Source organism: Leopardus geoffroyi, chromosome E2 (genome assembly GCF_018350155.1).
Source record: "Leopardus geoffroyi isolate Oge1 chromosome E2, O.geoffroyi_Oge1_pat1.0, whole genome shotgun sequence".
Classification (NCBI taxonomy): Eukaryota; Metazoa; Chordata; class Mammalia; order Carnivora; family Felidae; genus Leopardus; species Leopardus geoffroyi.
This window is the reverse complement of record NC_059335.1, coordinates 10024537-10045552: the sequence shown is the minus strand read 5'-3', so window position 1 is coordinate 10045552 and position 21016 is coordinate 10024537. Positions and strand designations below refer to the sequence as shown.

Here is a 21016-nt window from a genome sequence, read left to right as displayed (position 1 = left end):
AGACGCCCATACTGCAGATGAGGGCACAGCCTCCCCCAAGTAAGGGCCAGAATGTGGGCTGACGGGGAGGCTTCTACGCAGGACACTTAGTAGACACCATCTAGTTGCGCCGCTGCTTGTCACTGACTCAGGTTTTGCCTTCACGAGGTCCTGAGACCTAGTGGTCACCTCTGAAAACCATCAGGCAGGCCCGGAGTTGAGGGAGGGCCTTCAGCTCGATCCAGAAGGACAGGTAGGTTTTGTTTTTAAGCTTGTAGTAAAACATTCAAGCAACACACATACATAGGGGTGAAAAGTTGTTGTTGCCCCCGCCCCCTTGCCCACTGCCAAACTCGGGTATTTTTTCATATCAGCCTCCCAGAGGTCACCCTTGGCAGCCTTGGAGAGTGAATCCTTCCAGATTGGCAGGTTTAAATTTTTTAATGTTTATTTTTGAGAACGAGCGCACACGAGGGAGGGGCGGAGGGAGAGAGGGAGGCACAGAATCCAAAGCAGGCTCCAGGTTCTGAACTGTCAGCACAGAGCCTGATGTGGGGCTCAAACCCACAAACCTGCAAGATCGTAACCTGAGCTCAAGTCGAACGCGTAATCGATTGAGCCACCCAGGCACCCCCCCCCCCTTTTTTTTTTATATTTTTTTTTCTTTTAAATCAGACTGGTAGGTTTAAATGCAGACCCTACCATGTAGCTATGTGACCTTGGACGAGTGACCATTTTGTGGCTCTGTAGCCCCATGTGTCAAATGGGGTAATAGTACATTCCCCTGATATGTGGGAATTGAATGAATACATTCTTTTAATGGAAATGGCTCTGTGTTAGTTACTGTTACGCACATGTAGAATTAGCTTTTCTTGCATCTTGCTTTCTCTGTGTCCTGAGGTCCTTGTCAGTGCATTGTGCACTGAGTTCCAAAACCACACTGAACCAGAAGCTATTTAATCAGTCTGCTGTTGAGGGACATTGAGCTGGTTTCCTTTGGACACACTTGGGAAAGACTTCCCAAAGTCTGACATCAGGGAGTGTATAAATGCATTTGGGATGTTGATTCCTTCCAAAAGACTAGCATGGTAGCATTTTACATGTCATTTGTTGTTTGGAGAGATCATTTGGGCACGTAGTGCAGAACTTGAAAGGTTTACAAAGACATGCAGTCTTTTTAAGGAAGAAAAAAACATAAACAATGAAAAGTAAATCTGTCCCTTCCAGAAGCCACCATTGCAGGGTGGGATTACTGGAGCTGGGTGGGGAGCACCAGTTCAAGTTGGGTATTAGCTTGCTAGAGGGGGCACAGCTCGCCAGTGGCAAAGGTTCAGTCCTGGACCTCATTCGCCAGGCGCTCCGAGTCTCAACTCTGCCAAGTTGCAGGACTTCAGCACCTTGGTTCTGAGAGAAAAGGCCACAGAGGTGACTTTAGGTGTTTCCATTCCCTCTGGAACAAGTGAGCCGCTTTTTGTGTTCCTAGGAGAGCTTTGGACTTTGCTAATAAAGTCTGGCCTTCTCTGACTTTGTCCCTGGGCCCCTGACTCTCCATCTAACCTGGAGAGTTAGGATTCCCCACTTCCAGTCCTAAAAAATGATAAGGTCTATTAAAAAGAAAATACAAGGGCACCTGGGTGGCTCAGTCAGTTAAGCATCCGACTCTTGATTTCGGCTTAGGTCATGATCCCGCAGTTCGTAGGCTCGAGCCCTGAATCAGGCTCTGCATTGACAGTGGCAGCCTGCTTGGGATTCTCTGTCTCCCTCTCCCTCTGCCCCTCTCCTGCTTGCTCTTTCTCCAATCTCTCTCTCTCTCTCTCTCTCTCTCTCTCTCTCTCTCTCTCTCTCTCTGTCAAAATAAGTAAACATTAAAAAAAAAAAAAAAAAAACAGTTCTGCTTATGGTATGATGCATTAGGTTTCTAACAACCGTCTCCCTGCAGGTAACTATACATTCTAGACAAAATACCAAAAACCAAAACAAAACTACTGGAAACCTCAGGATAGCGATTAAAAAGCAGGTGGATTTGGGGGAGGCAGTTGAAAGTTGCAGCAAGAGCCCCCACCACAGTAGTTTTCTGGCGTGTGTGTGTTTGCCTACGGTGTTAACTGAGGGCAGGCTGCGGCCCCTGGCACTGTGCCAGGCTGCTAAAACTCAGGTAGAAAAGCGTCTATCTTACTGGCCTGAAGAAGCAGAGGACAGAACCCCGAATAACCACAGCTACTGGAAAGGAGGGTGCCAGGGAAGGGAAACCCCAAGTTGTGTGTATAAATTCAACCCAAGTCTCTTGCTGACCACTGGGCTATGGATGTGTGGGGCCAACTCAGCATAACTGAAGCAAACTGGATTTACACTGTCAGCAACTACAACAGTGTGAGTCTGGGATTTCCAGATCTCTCCAAGACAAGAACATTCACATCCTTTGGAGGAATATAACAGAATCCAGAATGGCTACAATGTAACAATATCCGGGACACAAGGCAGAATTACCCAATATACATAGAATGAGGGAAATGTGACTCATTTTCAAGGGAAAAGACAAGATGACCAAGAGAACCCAAGTGTTGGGGGGGGTGGTGCGTGGCTGGCTCAGAGCACATGACTCTTGATCTCATGGTTGTGAGTTCAAGCCCCACACTGGGCGTGGAGCATATGTTAAGGAAATTTAAAAAAAATTTGGAATCAACAGACAAGGACTTTAAAGCAATTACTACAATTATGCTCATTGAGGTAAAAGAAAAATACATGTATAATGTTGCAAAATAGGAAGTCCCCACAGAGAAAGAAAATGGAAACAACCAAATGGATGTTCTAACACTGAAAATACAATATCAGCAATTTTTAAAATTCACTGGTAGACCTAACAGCAGAAAGGGGATGAGCGATTTCATGCACTGGAACTACATTCATAGGAATTATCCAGTCTGAAAAAGAGGAAAAGACCTTTTAAATAAAGTCTTGAAAGCAGCCTTACCAAAATAACCTACTACAGTCAAGGGAACTGTGATTCAGGCGATCCTGGATTTCTCAGAAATGGGAGGCCAGAGATCGGAACGTCGTCAAGGTATGGCAAAGAAACGGTCAACCCCAGGATTCTATAGCCAGTGAAGACCAGCCATTTTCAGATAAACGGAGACTAAAGAGAACTTGTCACCAGCAAAAACTACACTATACAAAATGTTAATGGAAGTCCTTCAAGTTCAAGCAAAAGTTCTGGCCTTGCCTTGCGGAATCTGTAATGCGTGGAGATGTAAGCTGGAGCTACAAAATGGTGGGAAGGGTGGAACGGACCAGCGGCCTACGCAGTGACCATCTCTACCGTGTAAGTGAAGTGGTTCAATGCTGACCCTAAATAGACCGAGAAGAGGTAAGGATGTGTGTTTAATCCCTAGAGCAGTACTAAAAGCTGAAGTACCAAGAGAGAAGTCTCAAAGCATTCAAAAAAGCATTCATAAATCCAACAGAAGACAGGAGAGAGGAAAGAGGAACGGAAAGGGAAAGTAAATAAATCGACAGATCCAATTTGGCCCTATCAATATTTCCACAAACTTGCTGGAAAGAGGAAGGAGTCGGTTGCAGGGGCAGGAAGCATCGGCTGCCACACAGCTGGGTGTGAACACCAACCCCCCTCACCCCACCCCCCGGCCAGGGCCTCCGGCTCTGTGCACAGGCATTTAAGCCCAAGGGACGATCTAGAGAAGAAGACGCACCCAAGTACCCACCACCATCTTGCCACTTGCTTTCCTCGCCATCATTTGTCGTTCGCAGTGTTCTAGTTCATTCCGGCTAAGTGCTGTCTGTTCTGTTGCACGGCTTGAGACCCTTTCAACTGCTGTCGGATACTGTGTCGGATGGTTGGCCAACACATGGACACTTGTGCGCGTCCACTGCTAAGGGAGGACACCCGGGAAGGCGATTGCTGGCATAGATTACGTGCATCCTTTGCTTGACGAGCTGTTGCCAAATCCCTGTCCAAAGTGATGGATCCCGGTTACCTTACCCTGGTCTTTCAGGAGAAGGACCATTTCGCCTGAATTTCCCCTTTACGGGTGAGGACTCCCCGAAGCACAACCTGTTTCTGGGCCAGTCGTGTAGGAGAGGGCGTAGGGAAAGCATTTGGCCAGTTGCCCGTTTTCAGGAAGATAGCGGTAGGAGCCCCGCTAATTAATTACAGGCTTTTTATGCCAGGCCGCGTCTTAGGCTCTAGGGCAGCCTCGTGTAGGTGAAGCTTCACTTTGATCTTAGCCTGAGGTGCTCTCCCAGATGTCACCTGCCTTCTTGAGGGTGGGGACAAGGTCCACCTCCTTACCAACCCATTTCCCAGGGACTCCTCATGGTGGTACTTCTGAATAAGTTACAGGTCACTCGTTTGTTCGGTAAATATTTTGAGCTTCCAGGACATACTTCCTCCAGCAGGGAAGAAGTGAGAAGAAAGCACCAAAAAAAAATAAAAACAATCCTGCCTTCAGGATGCCTGGCTGGCTCTCTGGGTGGAGCCTGCAACTCCTGATCTCTGGGTTGTGAGTTCAAGCCCCATGCTGGGTGTCCACATTACTTTAAAATATTTAGGGGCGCCTGGGTGACTCAGTCTGTTGAGTGTCTGACTTCAGCTCAGGTCACGATCTCATAGTTGGTGGTTTCGAGCCCAGCATGGGGCTCGCTGCTGTCAGCCTGTCAGCGCAGAGCCGGCTTCGGATCCTCTTTCCCCTTCTCTCTGCCCCTCCTCCACTTGCGCTCTCCCCAAAATATTTTTTAATAATAAAGTCTTTAAAGAAAAAAACAACCCTGCCCTCCATGAGGCTTTGCTTTTGATGGGGATGCGTGAAGACTGGGTACATACTGTGGCACCCGTGCTGTTTAGTCTCGCTTCGGATACAGCTAGACAGACCGATGTGCTCCATGGACACCCTCTCCCACCTCCTCCCACACAGGGGTCACAGAGGCTTGGACCAGAGCATGCAGGGGAGAAAGAAAGCAGAAAGCATTCACTGTTCCAATCTGATTTTATTGAAAAGGAAACATACAAAAATCATGTACAAAAAAAATTAACCAAACATGTACAGAAAATTCATTCCAGTATCTACAGCAGCGCATATACAGTATTTTACAGGCTGGGCCATCCCTCCCCACTCCCAGACTCCTCCCTCTTCTGCGATTTCCCCCCCTCCCTGACTCCCCTGTCTTCCCCCCAGCGCTTCGCCCTGGGGACTAAGGCTGGGGCGGTTTCCGCCAAAATATCCCACCCCCCCAATGAATGCCAGTGGTCACACGTGCTCTCTCTAAACCTATGCAATGGGATTGATGGGGGCGGGGGTGGTCACGGGCAGAGCACAGGATTCACAGTCTGGGCCCCTCCTGGCCACCCCCAGATGAAGGTGAGGCAGGCATGCCCACCACCCGCCGGCTGGCTCAGGGAAGATGGCTGGGCGCTGGGCTGGGGCAGCCAATCAGACCCACCCCGTTCTCTGGCTCCAGGAGGCTAGTGGTCACGTTTGGCTCATTTGCTCTTCACGGGCCCCCTCCCCAGGAGGAGGGGGGGAAGCACCAGGGGCCTGAGGCCAGGCCCAAAGTGAAGGAGCACTGGGAGGGAGACTCCCCCAGTGTCACCCCTGCAGCTGGAACGGGCAGCCAGCACCAGCAGCCTTTCCTGAGATGGTGGTGGGCGGCAGAGGCGGGCGGCTCTGTCCCCACCCTCTCCGTCACCGCCGCCTTCAGACGCTCAGTCCGTCAGCCCTCTCTCCCCTGGCTTCTCCGCCAGGGACCCAGGAGTCCACATCTCCGTCAGTGCACCCAGGCCAGGCCGGGGCTGGGGCTGGAGTGGCTGCCCCGGCCCGCCCCTGGGACAGGCAGGGCTGGTAGTCCGGTATGCTACATGGTGCAGAAAAAGTCCCCCCGCGCTGGCCAGGGCATCAGGAGGTGGGAGGGTCCTGCCCCCCAAGTCCCCGACGTCCACCGGGCGGGTGCAGGCACCTAATTGGGCTCCATCTCCGGGGCCCCGCGGGCCCTGGGTAAGGGCAGGAGTCCCATGATGAGATTGTACAGGACCCTCCAGGGTGAGGGGCGGTGTCGCTGCTGCTCCTCTTGTCTCTAGGGAGAGAGAGAGAAGAGGAAGTTGGAGCGGGCTAGTGGCAGGGGCGTCGGGTGGTTAGGCCCAAGGGCAGCGAGCTGGGGAGGCACAGTCCTAAGAGCCATCTACAGTCTGAACCAACCCTCAGAGCCTAGGTACTCTTGTCGTTAATTGGGCCCAAGTCCCAGTTCCCCGACCACCTGGGCTCATGTCACCTCAAGGGACGACGGCATCCTCGTCTAGAGCAGAACAGGATGGAGAGGATGCAGACAAGACAGAATGCTCTCAGCACAGTGCTTGCTTGGAGCAGGGGTGCCCCTCGTCTCCAGTTTCCAGAAAGTCACCAAAGTCAGCCAAGGCTGGGGGTGGGGGAGGCGGCAGGGGAGTCTGGATGGCAGCCTGTCCCGCCCTCCTCTCAAAGGTTGGCAAGTGGGAGAGAAAGGAGCAGGGAGCCCATGGTCTCAGCAATTCTTTTTTTTTTTTTTTTAATGTTTATTTGTTTTTGAGAGACAGACAGTTACAGAGACAGAGTGTGAACGGGGGAGGGGCAGAGAGAGGGAGACACAGAATCCGAAGCAGGCTCCGGGCTCTGAGCTGTCAGCACAGAGCCCGACGTGGTGCTCGAACTCACAAGCTGTGAGATCATGACCTGAGCCAAAGTCAGCCGCCCAACTGACTGAGCCACCCAGGAGCCCCGGTCTCAGCAATTCTAGAACAATCTGTAAAAGGACAAGAACTGGGAACCACAGTTCACATTCTGTGTGGAGGCTGCGTGGAAACATATCCAGGCAAAGCTAACCCCTGCCCTCCTCCCCAGTGACAGGATGAAGGCTTGGGGTGGCCTCCAGGCCCCTCTCAGTTCCAAATTGCTAGCAAAGCGAGAACAAAAGATACTAGATACAAGAAAAGAGTCCCCACCGGTAAAAATTAAACATAAGCTGTAGCACTCTCCTGCTCCTATCCTGAGTGCATGGCCGGGCCCTGTGCTTAAAAGCAGGGCCCACCTAGTCTCAGCCCCATGAAAAGAGGAGAAAGCCATCTTACAGCTGAGGACAAGGTCAGATAAGCCATCCTAATGATCCTAGTGGGTGCCAGGGTGTGGGATGCCTTGTACCAGCCCCTGCCCCCTCATTACTCCCTCCTGCAGCCAGGAGGTAGCAAAGGGGGCATGTCAGAATGACATTAGTTACAAAGCCTACCAATGGCACACTGCTACAGGGCCACCTGGCACAGACATCTCTGTGAGCAAGCTGGCAATCATCTAGTAAAGCCGGGGGGGGGGTGGTGCGCAGCACCCAAGAATCTACCCTGGGGGTACACACAAGTGCACCAGAGATGGGCATCGTTTGGAAGACACCAAAAACACCACCAGCACCACCACCACCGCCAAAAAAACAAGCAACAAAAAAAAGCCAGTAACATTTGAAACATTTTTAAAAATCCTAAATATCCACCAGTGAGAAAATGAACAAGGATACTATACGATCCGATAGAATGCTACACAGCAGCGAAAATATATGAGCTAAAAGCTTGCCCCCATGGCTCAATCTCAAAGCACGATACAGGGAGGGGGAAAGTTTGGAGAGGAACACACCATGTGTACATTAAGCCAAAAAGCATCCTACCAACCTAAGCACTGTTTGTGGCCTGATAAATATGTAGTGAAAGAATCAGCACCCGGGGGGCCAGGGGACAAGCCAACTTGAGAGGTTTCCTTCGGAAAGGAGGAGAAGAGGGTCAAGGGAAGGGAACACGGGGCTTCACAACATCCGGGTTTTGTTTTTCTTTCAATTAGCAAGCCGTGCGGGTGTAATGTTCGGATTGGACAGAGCCGGGTGGTGGGCGCGCTGATATTTGTTATTCTCTATTCTCCGCGGCAGGCTTCACAGATTTTGTTTTAGAGGCCGAGGTGTGGGCTTGGGGGCGGGGCGTCCCGCGGGGCGGGGCTCCAGGGCCCGCCCCCCGCCGCCCGGGAAGCTGGGTGACGCGCTGCCGGCCGCGCGCCGGCGGGTGGGAGGGGCGGGCGCGGCCGCGCCGCCGCTGCTGACTCACCGGCTATAAATAGCCCGGGATATATGAGCAGCTCCGCTGAGCGCCGCCCTCAGTCCCCGCGGCCGCGGGCCACGGGCGCGCCGCGGCGCTCGAGGCGGTCCGGGCCCCTGCCCGGGCTGTGCCCGCCGCGGCGCGGGCCCTTCGGCAGGTCCGCGGGCCCGCCGCCCCTCCCACCTGCCTGTCCCCGGCGCGACCCCGCCGCGCCGGGCGGCAGCTGCCGCACATCTGGCGGGGCGGCCCGCAGCCCCCTCCCGGGCGGGAAGTCCCACCTGCCGTCTACCCCTCCCCCAGCACTCACCCGCCGCTCGTACAGCGCGTTGAGGTCGTCCGCCATCCGCCGCAGCTGGGCCCCGATCTCCCGGGCCCACTGCTCCTCCTCCCCCCGGACTCCCGGGGCTGCCTGGGTGGGGCCGCCCGCCAGGGCCCCCGGGGCGCTGGGCACCGGCGATTCCAGGTGCTGCTCTGCCGGCGAGAGTGAGGGCTGAGGACCTGGGGAAAGCCGGGGGGGGGGGGGGGGGAGGGGGGGCGTGATCAGCACCCACCACCCCTCTAGGCCCTGAGGTGTTCCCGAGGGACCAATTAGCCAGGGCCCGCTTCTCCCTTTTCCAGCCTCCTGGTTTCCTTTCTACTCCCCGCCTCATTTCTAGCAATTCTGTTTTCCCCTCCTAAAGTCAGGTTTCTCAGCTTCTACTCCCCAGGTACCAGAAAGCAAGAAGAGGCCCGGAGGAGGCCTCTCTGGGGGCCACCTGTCTAGCCAGCTACCACCCCCACGACCCATGTTAGTCTGGAAGTCCTTCCTCTTATCCGACCTAACTCTTCCAAAACGGGACCAAATTTTGCCTGCTCCATTTACCAGACGGGGAAACTAAGGCCCACCCTAAGAAGTGGCCCAAGGTCACATAGGGATAAGGCGACTGACTACACCCAGTCACAAGCCTCAGGTCTCCTGCCCTCTCGTGTCCAACCACAGTGAAGCCACACCCCCCGGATGTGGCAGGGGCATGGAGACCAGAAGGCCAGACTGGCTGCCTCCGAGCTCGGGCCTGGCGGGGGCTGGGATTCGGGAGATGCCTTCCTGCCTCACCCCCTTCTGAGCAGCCCCGAAGTCTCTTCCTCCCTCCTTGCCACACCAGGTCCTGGTGTGAGGGATCTCGAAGGCCTAAGATCGGGGCCTCAGTTTCCACACCTGTGACTGTGGGCTTGAAACCGGGTCCCCTCTTGCCCCCGCTGCCGGGGAACTCAGCCGGGGAAGTTTTCTCTCCCCTGACCTCCCTGGGCTTCAGGCACAGGGTGCGGGGGTTGGGGTGGAGAGAGAAGCCAGGAGCGTCTTCCCTGCCACCGAGTGTGCTCCCTGGGATGGGGCGAGCAGGGCACCACAGGGTTAACAGCCCATCCGGCAGGGGACCTTTAACCCTTCCCTTCCCAAGACTCACTTTCCCACTCCCGCCTCCCCCACCCCCACTTTCCCCGCACAATGGCCCCTCCCCCTCTCCTCTCTCCACCCGGACTGCGGAGAGGGGCGGCCCTGGCCGGAGATGCAGATGAAGGCAAAAGGCCACCCTCCCCTAAGTCCTGAAGTGACAGTCCTCTCGCTCTGCCCACACTCTCCCCAACCACGGTCCTCTGGGAGGTTAAGGAGACCCAGACTAGGGGGGCGGCGGGGGGGGGGGGGGGGGGGGGGGGAGCGGTGCTGGGAAACAGCTGCTGCCCCAGGCCCGGAAAAGGCCGTGGGCTGCAACTCGGGGACTGCAGTCAGATTCCAGGAGGGACTTCCCACTCGGCCTCCCCCCCTTCCCCCCCCCCCCCCAGCCTCCCACTCCTTCTTCCTGCTTCTTGCAACACAAAGACCACACTGGCCACACCCTCCCTGTGGCCCGGCCGGCTCGCCGCCTCCCCCCACTCGCTCCCACTTCTCCAGTCCCTCAGTGTCTCTTTCCCCGCTCCCAGCATCCCGGGGCGCCAGTTGTGGGGCGGCACTCACCGTCGGGGCGCGGACCTCGGGGCCGGCTGCGGGGACCCCCAGGCCAGCGGGGGCCCCCCAGGGCGGCGGTGACGGCGGGCGGGGCGGTGGGGGCGCAGAGGTAGGCGGCGGGCAGCAGGGCGGGGGCGGCGGGGGCGGCGGGCAGGCCGGGCTCGCAGAGGCCGCAGGACACGGCCGAGGGCACCAGGCGGCTGAGGGGAAAGGGGCGCGGGCCGTCGCGGGCCAGGCCCTCTACGGGCTCCGGGGAGCTGCCCTCCTGGCGTGCTCGGGCCATGGCGCTCCCTGGGGCCTGCAGGACAGGGGGAGAGGGGTGCGGTCAGCGGGGGAGTGCAGAGGGCACTAGGGCCCCACAATACACACACCCTACCTGGGGGACACGGGACACCCCCTCTCCTGCACGCGGCCATCAGCACACTTGGTGGGGGGGCGGGGGGCCAGGGAAGCCCAGGGATGGCTCCCACAGAACACACGGCCCCGGATGGGGGACTGTAGGTGTGCGTGGTGGCCCCACAAGACACACACCCACCGAGGGTCTGATGCAGGGCACCTGGCCGGTGGGGACAGCCTCCCCCGCACATGGTGATGGGCACACATGAGGGACAAGGAGGTACAGGATGGAGGCACAGCGAGTCCCAGGGCTCACGCGGGACCCAGATGGAGGGGTCTGTCTGGTGTGTGTGTGTGTGTGTATGAGAGCTGACAGCCTCACAACACAAACTCACCCAGCCTGGGAGTCCCCCGGGGGGCATGGCCTGGTGGGGCTAACTTCCGGAACACAGTGATGGGCACACACAGGGACTCATGCAGGACCCAAATGGAAGAGACCACGGATGGGTGTGAAAGGCCCACAGCACACAGATAAGGACTCACTCAGGACTGGCCAGCCTGACCTCCTCCCCCCTCATCTCCCACTTGCACAGAAACACCGAGATGGTTCCAGTCTCCGACACTGCTACCCAGTGGTGGCCACAACGTGGACATACAGACACTCAGACGGTGCCAAGGCGTAGACACACAACGCATACTGGCTGGCGCGACCCGTCCCCTCCATCCCCGAACACACACACACACACACACACACACACACACACACACCCCGCCAGAACCTCACATGCTGACCCACTGTTGATATGCCCGTGGACACACACACGCAACGCAGCCATCGCAAACACGGACACACTGAATAGGCACTCTCAGACTTTGCAAACACACACGCCCCTCCCCCCCGCACACCCAAGAGGTAAGACCTACGCGCCCATCAACACGAAACACATCCACGGCCACATGCAGACCAACACGACTGAAACACGCCCCCTTGTCACCAACTCTCGGCCCCCAGGACCCATGTACGTCGGGCCCCCACAGGCACAGGTCACCGGACCCAGATGCGTCACCACACATGCCGGGCCACGGCCACGACCCACGGATGCAGGCGAGCAGACATCAACTCACCCTCCTCCGCCAACTGTCAGCCCCGGACACACACGCACACACCGCGGCTAACTCTAATCCCACACAGCCCTGGCAACGCACACCTAAAGCACCCACAGAAAACACTGGTCTCACGTGACCGACATAAACACTACACACGCAGCCCACATGACACACATGAGCCAGCCGATCACAGAGAGAAGCCCCTCAGACCCAGCGCGCGCGCGCGTGCGCGCGCACACACGCACCTGGACAGAACACAGACACCGAGAGAACTCACACACGCGCCTGGACAGCACACAGACGTCGCATTCAGCACGCGCACCGTCACAAACGCTTAGCTGAGACACATGCCCTGGAGATGCACACACACACAGTCACAGACAGTCCACACCGTGGACGCAAGCCCAGCACATGGGGCAAGCCACACACAGACGGACCCACAAACACAGCTCACTCTCGCAGCACACAAACACTCCGTCCGCCCACCGTGGCACGCGCAGGCGACACAGACCCACGGAGTCACCCCCACACAGCGCGCGCGCGCACACACACAACTCTCACCGAGACCCCCCCCCCCCACACACACAGGTACAGCACACATAAACAACACCCACCCCTCCGGCAGGGCACACACAGACAGAGCCTCGCATACATGAATGCACACGGGGACTCCAGCGCCCACGGCGACGGGCCACAGCCCCAACACTCCCCTGGACTGGCACCGCCACTCCCAGCAGACCCCAGCACAAACTCGGAGACAGGCACACGCACACACCCAGGCGAGACACCTGCAGATCCACAACCCCGCACACGCGCGCTCCCACGGCGGGCCCAGACTCCCCCTTCCGCTGTCACAGCATCCCCCCCCCCACCCCGCCGCCGCCACGTGCGCCCGCCCCGCCCGCCAGGCGAGCGCGGGGCCAATAACCGGCTGTTGCTGGGGCGCAGCCCCCGCCCGTAGGAGCCGCAGACTCCACGGCCCGTGTGCCGCCCCCTGTCGCCGCCCCCAGCGGGCGCGCGCCTGGGGTGTGGCCGCCCCGACAAGCCGGGCCGCCCCCCCCCCCCGCCCGCCCCTCCCGGACTGCGGGGACCGGGGCAGTCGGGGTCGACTCACTTCCCCGGGCCCGCACTGGCCGCCAGGGGGCGCTGCCGAGCCCGCACCCCATTGTTTGTAAACAAACCCGCCAGACCGCTGAGGCACCTGCGCTCCCGGACCCTTAGCGCCTCCGGCCCAGCGACCCCAGCCCAGGGTCGCTGGTGGGGTGGAGGGAGGGGAGAGAGGGAGGCACGCTGTGGGGATGCAGCGCGCCCCCACTGCTCTCCCAGCGCACTCCTGCCACCTCCTCCAGGGAGCCCACCCGGCCTGGCCAATCGCGGCCAGCGAGGACTCGGGGTGCGCACACTCACCCCGGGGGCATGAACACGCCGGAGGGGGCGGCGATGGGGGGGCGGGCGGCTTCCTTCAAGAGGGCGCGCCCGCCGAGCGCCGCTCGCTGCGACGGCTGCTGCTGCTGCTGCTGCTGCTGCTGCGGCCGCTGCTACTGCTGCTCTAACTGCAGTGGCGGCTGCTGTTGCTGTGGCTGCCGCTGTTCCTGCTCCGGCTGCAGGCGCGTCCGCGTCGTGGCCGCCGCTGCCGATTTTGCTGCCGCCGCCGCCGCCGGGCGCCCGCTCGCATGTGGCTCGCGCCGCGTCTCAGGCCGCCCGGCGGATCCCCGGCCCGCTCGGCGGCCGCCCCGCCCCGCCCCGCCCCGCCCCCGCCCCCGCCCCCGCCCGGCGGGTCCCACGCCCCGCCCCCGCGTGACGCCACGGCCCCGCCCGCCCGCCCGCCCGCCGCGGACAAGTCGGGACTTGCAGGCGCGCGCCGCGCCCCCTACCTCCGCGCGGGGGTTTCCCTGCAGCCGGGGGCGGGGCAGTGCCTGGCCCCGGGGAGAGGGGGACCGAGGCGCGCGGACGGGGGCCCCGCCCAGACAGCGGGACAGCCGGACACCCACGCTGACACACTGACACACTGACTGAGACCCACAGACACACGCGCCCGGAGACGTGTACGCAGGCTGACCGACTGCGCTCCGGGGTACACAAAGTCACGTGCTGACAGGGCCACGGGGACACGCCGACTCGCAGGCACACGGCCACGCACAGACGCACACCCCCGGGCGGGGGCGTGGATGTGCAGACTCCCACACCGGGGCACACACACTCCCACACCCAGGCACAAACGCATAGTCCGGCTGGACGGGAGGGTCACAGGGACACGCAGACCGACACGATGGCGGGGGTGTGTTGCACAAGCACCCGCGCTGATGAGCGCATCCAGACCCATAAACTGTGTTCACAGACGTCCCCACGGAACAGGCACCCACAACACACACACACACACACACACACACACACACACACTCACAGGCTGAGAGCTTCGCAGGACATACGCACGCTTCCTGATAGGCGCAGCGGGACATACACACACACACACCTGTCACAGGGACACCTGGACACACAGCGCGATCTAGGTGACACTCCCACTCCTACAGGGACACACGCAAACACGCCCACACCCATTCACAGCTGGCACGTTAAAACTGTCAGAAATGGACTTTCACAGACACAGATCGAGTTAGACATCAACAAAAATTGACCCCCGATACGGTCATAAAGTCACACCTGTAAAAGGTTCCCGGTAACTGGCCCACTGACAGGACACACTCTGGAGCATGCACACCTAGCCACACTTGCCACAAATCTGACGGGGCACCCAGGGAAGAAGGAAGCCCCAGGCACCTGACGGGGACATGCCCGGGCAGCCCCTGCACTGAGGTACACCCCTGCCTTCTGGCTTTCACTTCCCTTTCTCAGTTTCTCTTTGTCATTCTTGCCCTCTCTTGGACTTGGTGACCCTCTATCCTTCCTCCCCACCCCCCGCCCCCCCCTCCCCCGCCTCCCGCCAAGGGCTCCGGAGCTCGGTCTCCTGTATACCTTCAGTTCCCTCTATGTCCCCCCCCCCCCCCCCCACTCAGGGCCAGTGGCCTCTGAGTGCCCAGCACTGGGCTGACTGAGAAGGATGCCAGACCCGAGCAAAGGTAGGCTTCTCCAGGTTCTCAAATGTGGTTCTCCCGGGGGCCAGGTCCCTCCATTTCCCAAGAGAAACAGGAAATTTACATCTCCTGTGAAATCTCCTGACTTGAGATATTGGGGAGTTGGGGGGCGCCTGGCTGGCTCAGTCCGAAGGGCAAGCAACTCTTAAGCTCCAGATCATGAGTTCAGGCCCCACATTGGGTGTAGAGCTTACTCACTAAATAAATAAATACCGGGGACTAATTCAGCCTTCCTTCCCTTCCTTCATTCATTCGTTTCCCTTTTCTTCCTCCCTTCCAGTGTTTTTCAAACTGTGGATCATGAGCAAACCATGGATTGTGAAATCACTTTTGTGGATCTTGTTTTTACTGAACTTTATTGAGCTGTATTTATATGTAATTAACTTCACTCTTTTGGGTGTAAGGTTTGGTGAGTTGTGACTAATGCATGCTGTGTGTAAATGTGCGTGCACCACCGCAATCAAGATTCAGAGCATTTCTTTTTTTCCATTTTTTAAAGTTTATTTATTTTGAGAGAGGAGAGAGAGCACGAGTAAAGGAGGGGCAGAGAGAGAGGAAGAGAGAGAGAATCCCAAGCGGGCTCTACACATCAGCGCAGAGCCCAATGCCGGGGGTTCGAACTCACAAACTGTTCAGATCATGACCAAACCAAGAGTCGGATGTTTAACCCACTGAGCTGCCCAGGCACCCCAAGTTCCGGAACATTTCTATCACCTCAAATACTCCCCTGGTGCCCCTTTATAGCCAATCCCTTGACTTGTGACTTGAGTGGCTCATGACCAGACTTAGAAAGAAAGAAAGAAAGAAAAAAAGGAAGGAAGGAAGGAAGGAAGGAAGGAAGGAAGAAAGAAAGAAAGAAAGAAAGAAAGAAAGAAAGAAAAAAGAAAAGAAAAGAAAAAAGAAAAAAGAAAAGAAAAGAAAAGAAAAGAAAAGAAAAGAAAAGAAAAGAAAAGAAAAGAAAAGAAAAAGAATATCATTTAAAACTATCGTGAAGTCAAAGGAAAATGTTGCTTTGTGAAAAATTTCTTTATACATCCGGAATACATACCAGGTCACAAAGAGTGTGTGTTTCTGACCGTAAACCAAGTTTAAAGGTGTTTGAGAAACGCTGCTTTAGACCTTTATGAAATGAGATCATGCATGGGAGTCAAGTGAGTGCAGCGTCTGACACATAGTGAGCACCTCATAAATGTTAGCTCTTATCACTAGTAATACTAATTATTGTCCGTGTTTGCTCTGTGCCTGGCAAACCCAGCCCTGGGCTAGCTCACAGTCTATCCTTACTTACAGATCTGTCCCCTCCAGCTGCCTCATCTAAGACTGGACACCAGGAAGCCAGATGTGTTGGAATGTTAGAAAACAAAACAAAACAAAAAAAACGAGTGTGACGATTCGTGGGGAGAGAGGTGTGAGCCAAGAGTTTACCAGGCCATCAACATGGTCACCTGTTAAGATCCTTCCCATTGTCTAGTCCAGATCCTGTCCCAAATGCTGGCATCCTATCACCCCGGACCAGGGGTCTCAACCTCAAGAGCCATCGTTAGATAAGTGAGAGAAGTGCCTCCAGTGTAAGGCAACAGGGAGTAGTGAGGACTGTGGCTAAGTAGAGCAGGTGTTTTCCTTCTAGAGGCATAACAAACTGCGTGGGCAAAGAAAACTAAAGTTTGTGACTGGCTCGGAGGGCTGCCTTTTTGAGAGCCCCCTATCCTAGGGGCCCAGGGAAGGAGAAGGCCCCACCCACCTCCACCTCTACCTGGTCTCCTGAGGGACCAAGGGACTCTGTCTTCTAAGTTCCTGGAAGAGCATTCTGGGCCTCCTTCCAATCCTGCCTCTGGTCCCTGCTCCCCTGGATAGGAGACAAGGGTCTATTTTTTTTGGGGGGGGGTGGAGTGGGGGAGGGACAAGGGTCTCTTAAGATGGGAGGAGTCACCCGCACCTCTGAGAGAGAAACAGAGATACAGATGGAGAGAGATACTGACAGAGACAGGAAGACTCAGCTCAGGGAAGTGGAGAAAGTCAGAGACTGAGGGAGGGATCAGAAGGAGAGAACATGAGCGGGTTCAGGGGTGGGGTGGTCGACAGGGGACAGAGCGGGCCAGGCTTGGCACAGACCAGGGTTTCTCCACCTCCTCTCTGTTTGGGGCCAAATAGGATTCCTTATCATGGAGGCTGTCATGTGATTTGTAGGGCCCTCAGTGACCTCCCTGACCCCTACCCACTAGATGCTAGAGCACCCCACCCTTTGTGACAATCACCAAATGTCTTCAAATATTGCCAAATATCGCCTGGGAGGCAAAATCACCCCTGTCTGAGAGCCACTGGCTCAGGGAAATCAGTCAGGATCCCCAAAGCTGTGGCTCCTCCCCGCCGAGCTTGCTTGCAGAGCTCACCAAAGAGAATGGACTCTGGGTCTCCATGGCCTGAGTTAGGATCCCCAGCTCTGCCCACCTCTTAGCGGTGTGGCCCTGGGCCCGTGGTCTGGTGTCTGAGCCTCAATTTCCTCATCTTTGAGTTGGGACAGCACAGGCTCCCGCCTCATACGATTTTGAAGAGTAAGAAGGCCAAAAAAAAAAAAAGTGGGGGGGGCCGCCTGGGTGGCTCAGTCGGTTAAGCGTCCGACTTCGGCTCAGGTCATGATCTCACGGTTTGTGAGTTCGAGCCCCGCGTCGGGCTCTGTGCCGTCAGCTCAGAGCCTGGAACCTGCTTCAGATTCTGTGTGTCTCTTTCTCTCTCTCTCTGCCCCTCCCCCAACTTGTGCTCTGTCTCTCTCTCTCTCTCAAAAATAAATAAATGTAAAAAAATAAAAATAAATAAAAATAAAGCTCTGGGGCCTAGTGGGTGATTAATGATACATGTGACCCATCATTAATACTGCCAGTGTGGGAGTCCATTGACTCTGAGAATCCCAAACAAGGATCTCAAGCTAAGACTCTCAGGTTGGGGCAGGGGTCTCAGACCAGTGGTCCACAGGCCAGCCACTGATGCGCTTTGCTTGACCTGCACGGTTTCTCATCTTGAATATGAATGCCTCAGGACATCTGGCTGGCTCCGTGGGTAGAGCAGGTGACTCTCGGTCCCCCGGGGGCCTGAGTTCGAGCCTCACCGTTGGGCATAGAGATTAGTTAAAAAATAAAAACGATTAAAAAAAAAAAAAAAAAAGCTGTGCATAAGAAGGCCTCTCGAAGGGACATTCAGCACAGTGAAGTGATAAAGCCCCCAGACTCTGGAGTCGGGCCGCCTGGGTTCAAATGATGACCTTGAGAAAGTGGCTTCCTCTCTCTGATTCCTCCTCTGTGCAAAGAGGGTCACCGTGGGACCCAAAATGAAATGTGGGGATTGCATGGGTTTCTGTTTGTAGCGCACCTAGAACGGGGCTCCCCCCCCCCTCCACCCCCGCCGTGGTTGCTTCCGTGGGAAATACTGGTTAAAGAAAATAGATAAAATAAATGGCCCCGCTGGTTTACTGCAGACCCACTACCTTCCCCAGGATCTTGTATGCCGTGCTGGGTTAGTAGATTTCTCAGCTCGGGGAGAGGGAGTTGGGAAGGACTTAACTTTTCACTGCAGGGGCTGAGTCCTGGCCTTCCACGGTGGGGAGGAGGGGGGGGGGGGCTCCTGGGTTCCCGGGTGCAGCCGGCCTCCCAGGCCCGGAGGCTGGACCGGAGCCGGGTGGGGGCTGGGCGGGGGCGCCGGTGTCCGCGGGGTCCGAGCGGCCGGCGCGTGTGAAGGTTACCGCTCCCCGGCGGGGCGGGGGCCGCGCGCTGTTGCTGGGGTCTGCGGGGCCTGCCTGCGCCCGCGCCCCCCCTCCTTCCCGGCCAGCCAGTGAGCGGTACCCGCCGCCGTTGCCAGGGGAAACTCGCCGCCCCGTTACCCAGCAACAAGCCTGGCCCAACCAGGCGCGAGGACCCCCCAGGCCCCGCCCGCCGCTGCCCACCGCGTGCCCAATGCCAGGCGGGCAGAGCCGGCCCGGCTCCCGGAGACGGCGAGCGAGCTCATTGGCCGCCGCCGCGCCCGCCCGCCCGGATCCGGGGGAGCCCTCGGCGCGGGGGGCGGGGAGCCGGGCCCCGGGGAGCTGCCGGGCGCACGGCCTGCAAGCCTGCGGCCGGGCTGGGGTGAGGCCCGGGCTGGGCACCGTCCCATCCCCTCCCCCTCCACCCCGCCCCGCACTCTCGGGCGAGGATGGGCACGCGGGATGGGCTGGAAACAGGGGCCGCGCATCCCGTCCCTCCACCCCACCGGGAAGGTACGCAGGAGTTGGCCTTGTGAAAACAGGGACCACGCGTTCCCCTCCCAGAGGAGACCTGGGCGCCCTGACCCCACGAAGGCAGGGGCTGTTTGTCCTCCGCCACCCACCCCCCAAACCGGAGTCAGGCATCTTGAAAAAGAAGCTGAGGATTCCCTGTTCCTCCGAAAAGGACCCAGCGTCCTGACCCCATAAAGACAGGAGTGCCCCCCCCCCACCGCCTCCGCCCTCTCCAAAGGACCCAGGCATGCCCATGCCCTCTGTGACATCAAAGATATGAGCCCCTTCACCCCAGGGGATGTTAGTTTCCTAGCCCCAGGAAACAAGGGCTGAGGGTGCCCCCAACAGGGGACTCCAGGCCTGCCTGATGCTGTGAAAGTTAGGACACAGCATCCCAGCTCCCCTCCCAAACAGGGACTCAGGCCTTTGGACCTCAGGCCCTGAGATGCCTTAGAGCCCCTGGGCCTCCGGGGCCTCCGTAGTGGTACTGGAAGACCCCTCCCCCCAACAGGCACCAGACCCTCAGGTGTCTAACTCATCCAGATGACCACCAGCTCAGACCCAGGGTGCAGACCAATCGTTTCCCTCCCCTCTGAGTCCTTTTCCCCCAGGGTCCAGCTTGGTCATCTCCCAAGACCCAGACATCTGACCCCACAGCTGCCCTCTGTACTCCCTGGCACTCACCCGCCCCCCCCAGCCCCCCTCCCCCACACCAGGGTACCAGGCCTCACAATGCCAACGACCTGGGAGTCTAAGCCCCAAGTGTCTCAGACACCCTCCCCCCAAACACCTGCCCAGGTGACCCAGGACCTCACAGCGCTGCAGGGGGCCTCTTCCCAGTTCCAGGACCCTGGGATGCCCTGGCCCCCAGGTCTGGAAGTTCCAGCCTTCCAGTGCCTTTAGTTGGCCACCAGGGATCCAGGGCTGGGAGCCTCCGGCTTCAAGGGACCCTGATGTGAGTCCCCAGGCCACTCCAGAGAGGCTGAGATTCCTCAGTCCCCACCCCGGAGAGACCCACGGAGCAGAGCACCTAGCTCCAGACCCTGGTGAGCCCAGGTGCGGCCTGCCCCTACCCCGGTACCTGGAGGGGGGGGGCGGAGTCGAGGATTACTCAGCCTCCAGAATGAGGCGATGACATCATCCTGGGGGGGGGTTGACTAATGGCCGCGCTGGGGGGGGGGCGGGGAAGTTTACCCGGTAACAGCGGCTGCCGCATGGCCCCGCCCCCCCAGGAAAGGCCGGGAGCGGGAGGCATAAGCGCACACACGCACACACACACACACACACACACACACACACACACACACACAAACCCACTCAGCACACCCGCCCCCTCCAGCATCCCACACTGCACACATCTCACTGGGGCAAGGGCAGGGATGGGGGCAGTGTTTGTGTGACTGTGTCTGTGTCCTGGAGGGTTCTCTGGAGGTCCGTGGGGTCAGCGGGCTGTGGGTCAAGGGGTTGACCTAGGAGTATGGTGGCTGTGTCCGGGTGCCTCGCGTGGGTGTGTGTGGCTGTGGGTGCGCTATCACGTGTCGGTCGGTTGTGGGTGTCCATCAGGCGATGCTGGTTGTTAGCGCGCTGCGTGTGTCCCACTGGGTGGCTGTGGGTCAGTGTGCTCCCGCAGGACGTCCTGGCGTGCTGTGTACGGGTGTGACGGGTGTATCTGTGCGTTGTTGCGGTCCATGTGTCGTTTGGTGCAATGTGCTCGTGCGCAGGGCTGAGATGGAGTGTGTCCGTGTGACATTGGGGTTGTGTGCGTGTTAGCGGATGTGCTTGTGAAAGGGCTGTGTCACTGCGCCCGCGTGTTAGCGGATGCATCGGTGTCACTGGGGTAGCCTGCTGGGCATGTTGTGCCCCTGGGACAGTGTGTGCCACTGGGCTTTGCTCTGTGTGGAGGGCAAGGCATGCATGCGTGTTACTGTTCCCGCGTGTGTCTGGACAGTGCCGCGTGGGGTGGCACCCTGTGTGCGACACTGTCATTATGCCTGAAATGTTGTGTGTCTGTGGCCCTACCTGTCCCTGAGAGTGTGCACCTCTGGGTGTCACTGCGATGATTACGTGTGTCCTTGCGGTTGTGTTGTCGGGGCGATGTTGTGCGTCCACGGGACTGTATACACGGCCGTGTCTCGGCAGTGTTGTGTGATCGTGTGTCCGTGGGATAAATC

General features: G+C 58.0%; 1 protein-coding gene across 3 annotated transcripts; it reads right to left on the bottom strand.

Annotated features, from left to right (window-relative positions):
• Positions 1 to 4960: 4960 nt before the first annotated feature.
• On the bottom strand, positions 4961 to 14254 carry BBC3 (BCL2 binding component 3). 3 transcript variants are annotated; one of them, XM_045441926.1, is made up of 4 exons: positions 14172 to 14254; positions 10077 to 10365; positions 8394 to 8584; positions 4961 to 6063 (listed from the first exon to the last, which is right to left on the bottom strand). In XM_045441926.1, the coding sequence occupies exons 2-4, from the start codon at positions 10348 to 10350 to the stop codon at positions 5947 to 5949; spliced, it is 582 nt and encodes a 193-aa protein (XP_045297882.1). In that variant the 5' UTR covers positions 10351 to 10365; positions 14172 to 14254; the 3' UTR covers positions 4961 to 5946. The 3 variants fall into 3 exon arrangements, with proteins under 3 accessions (XP_045297882.1, XP_045297881.1, XP_045297880.1); XM_045441925.1 differs by lacking the exon at positions 14172 to 14254 and adding an exon at positions 12918 to 13238; XM_045441924.1 differs by lacking the exon at positions 14172 to 14254 and adding an exon at positions 12286 to 12392.
• Between the last annotated feature and the right edge of the window lie 6762 nt (positions 14255 to 21016).

Coding starts and splice junctions, on each gene's coding strand:
- BBC3 (XM_045441926.1), bottom strand. CDS start 10,350: ATGGCCCGAGCACGCCAGGAGGGCAGCTCCCCGGAGCCCGTAGAGGGC. Junction 8,585..10,076: donor CCGAGGTCCGCGCCCCGACG/GTGAGTGCCGCC, acceptor GGCTTTCCCCAG/GTCCTCAGCCCTCACTCTCG. Junction 6,064..8,393: donor ACGCGCTGTACGAGCGGCGG/GTGAGTGCTGGG, acceptor CTCTCTCCCTAG/AGACAAGAGGAGCAGCAGCG.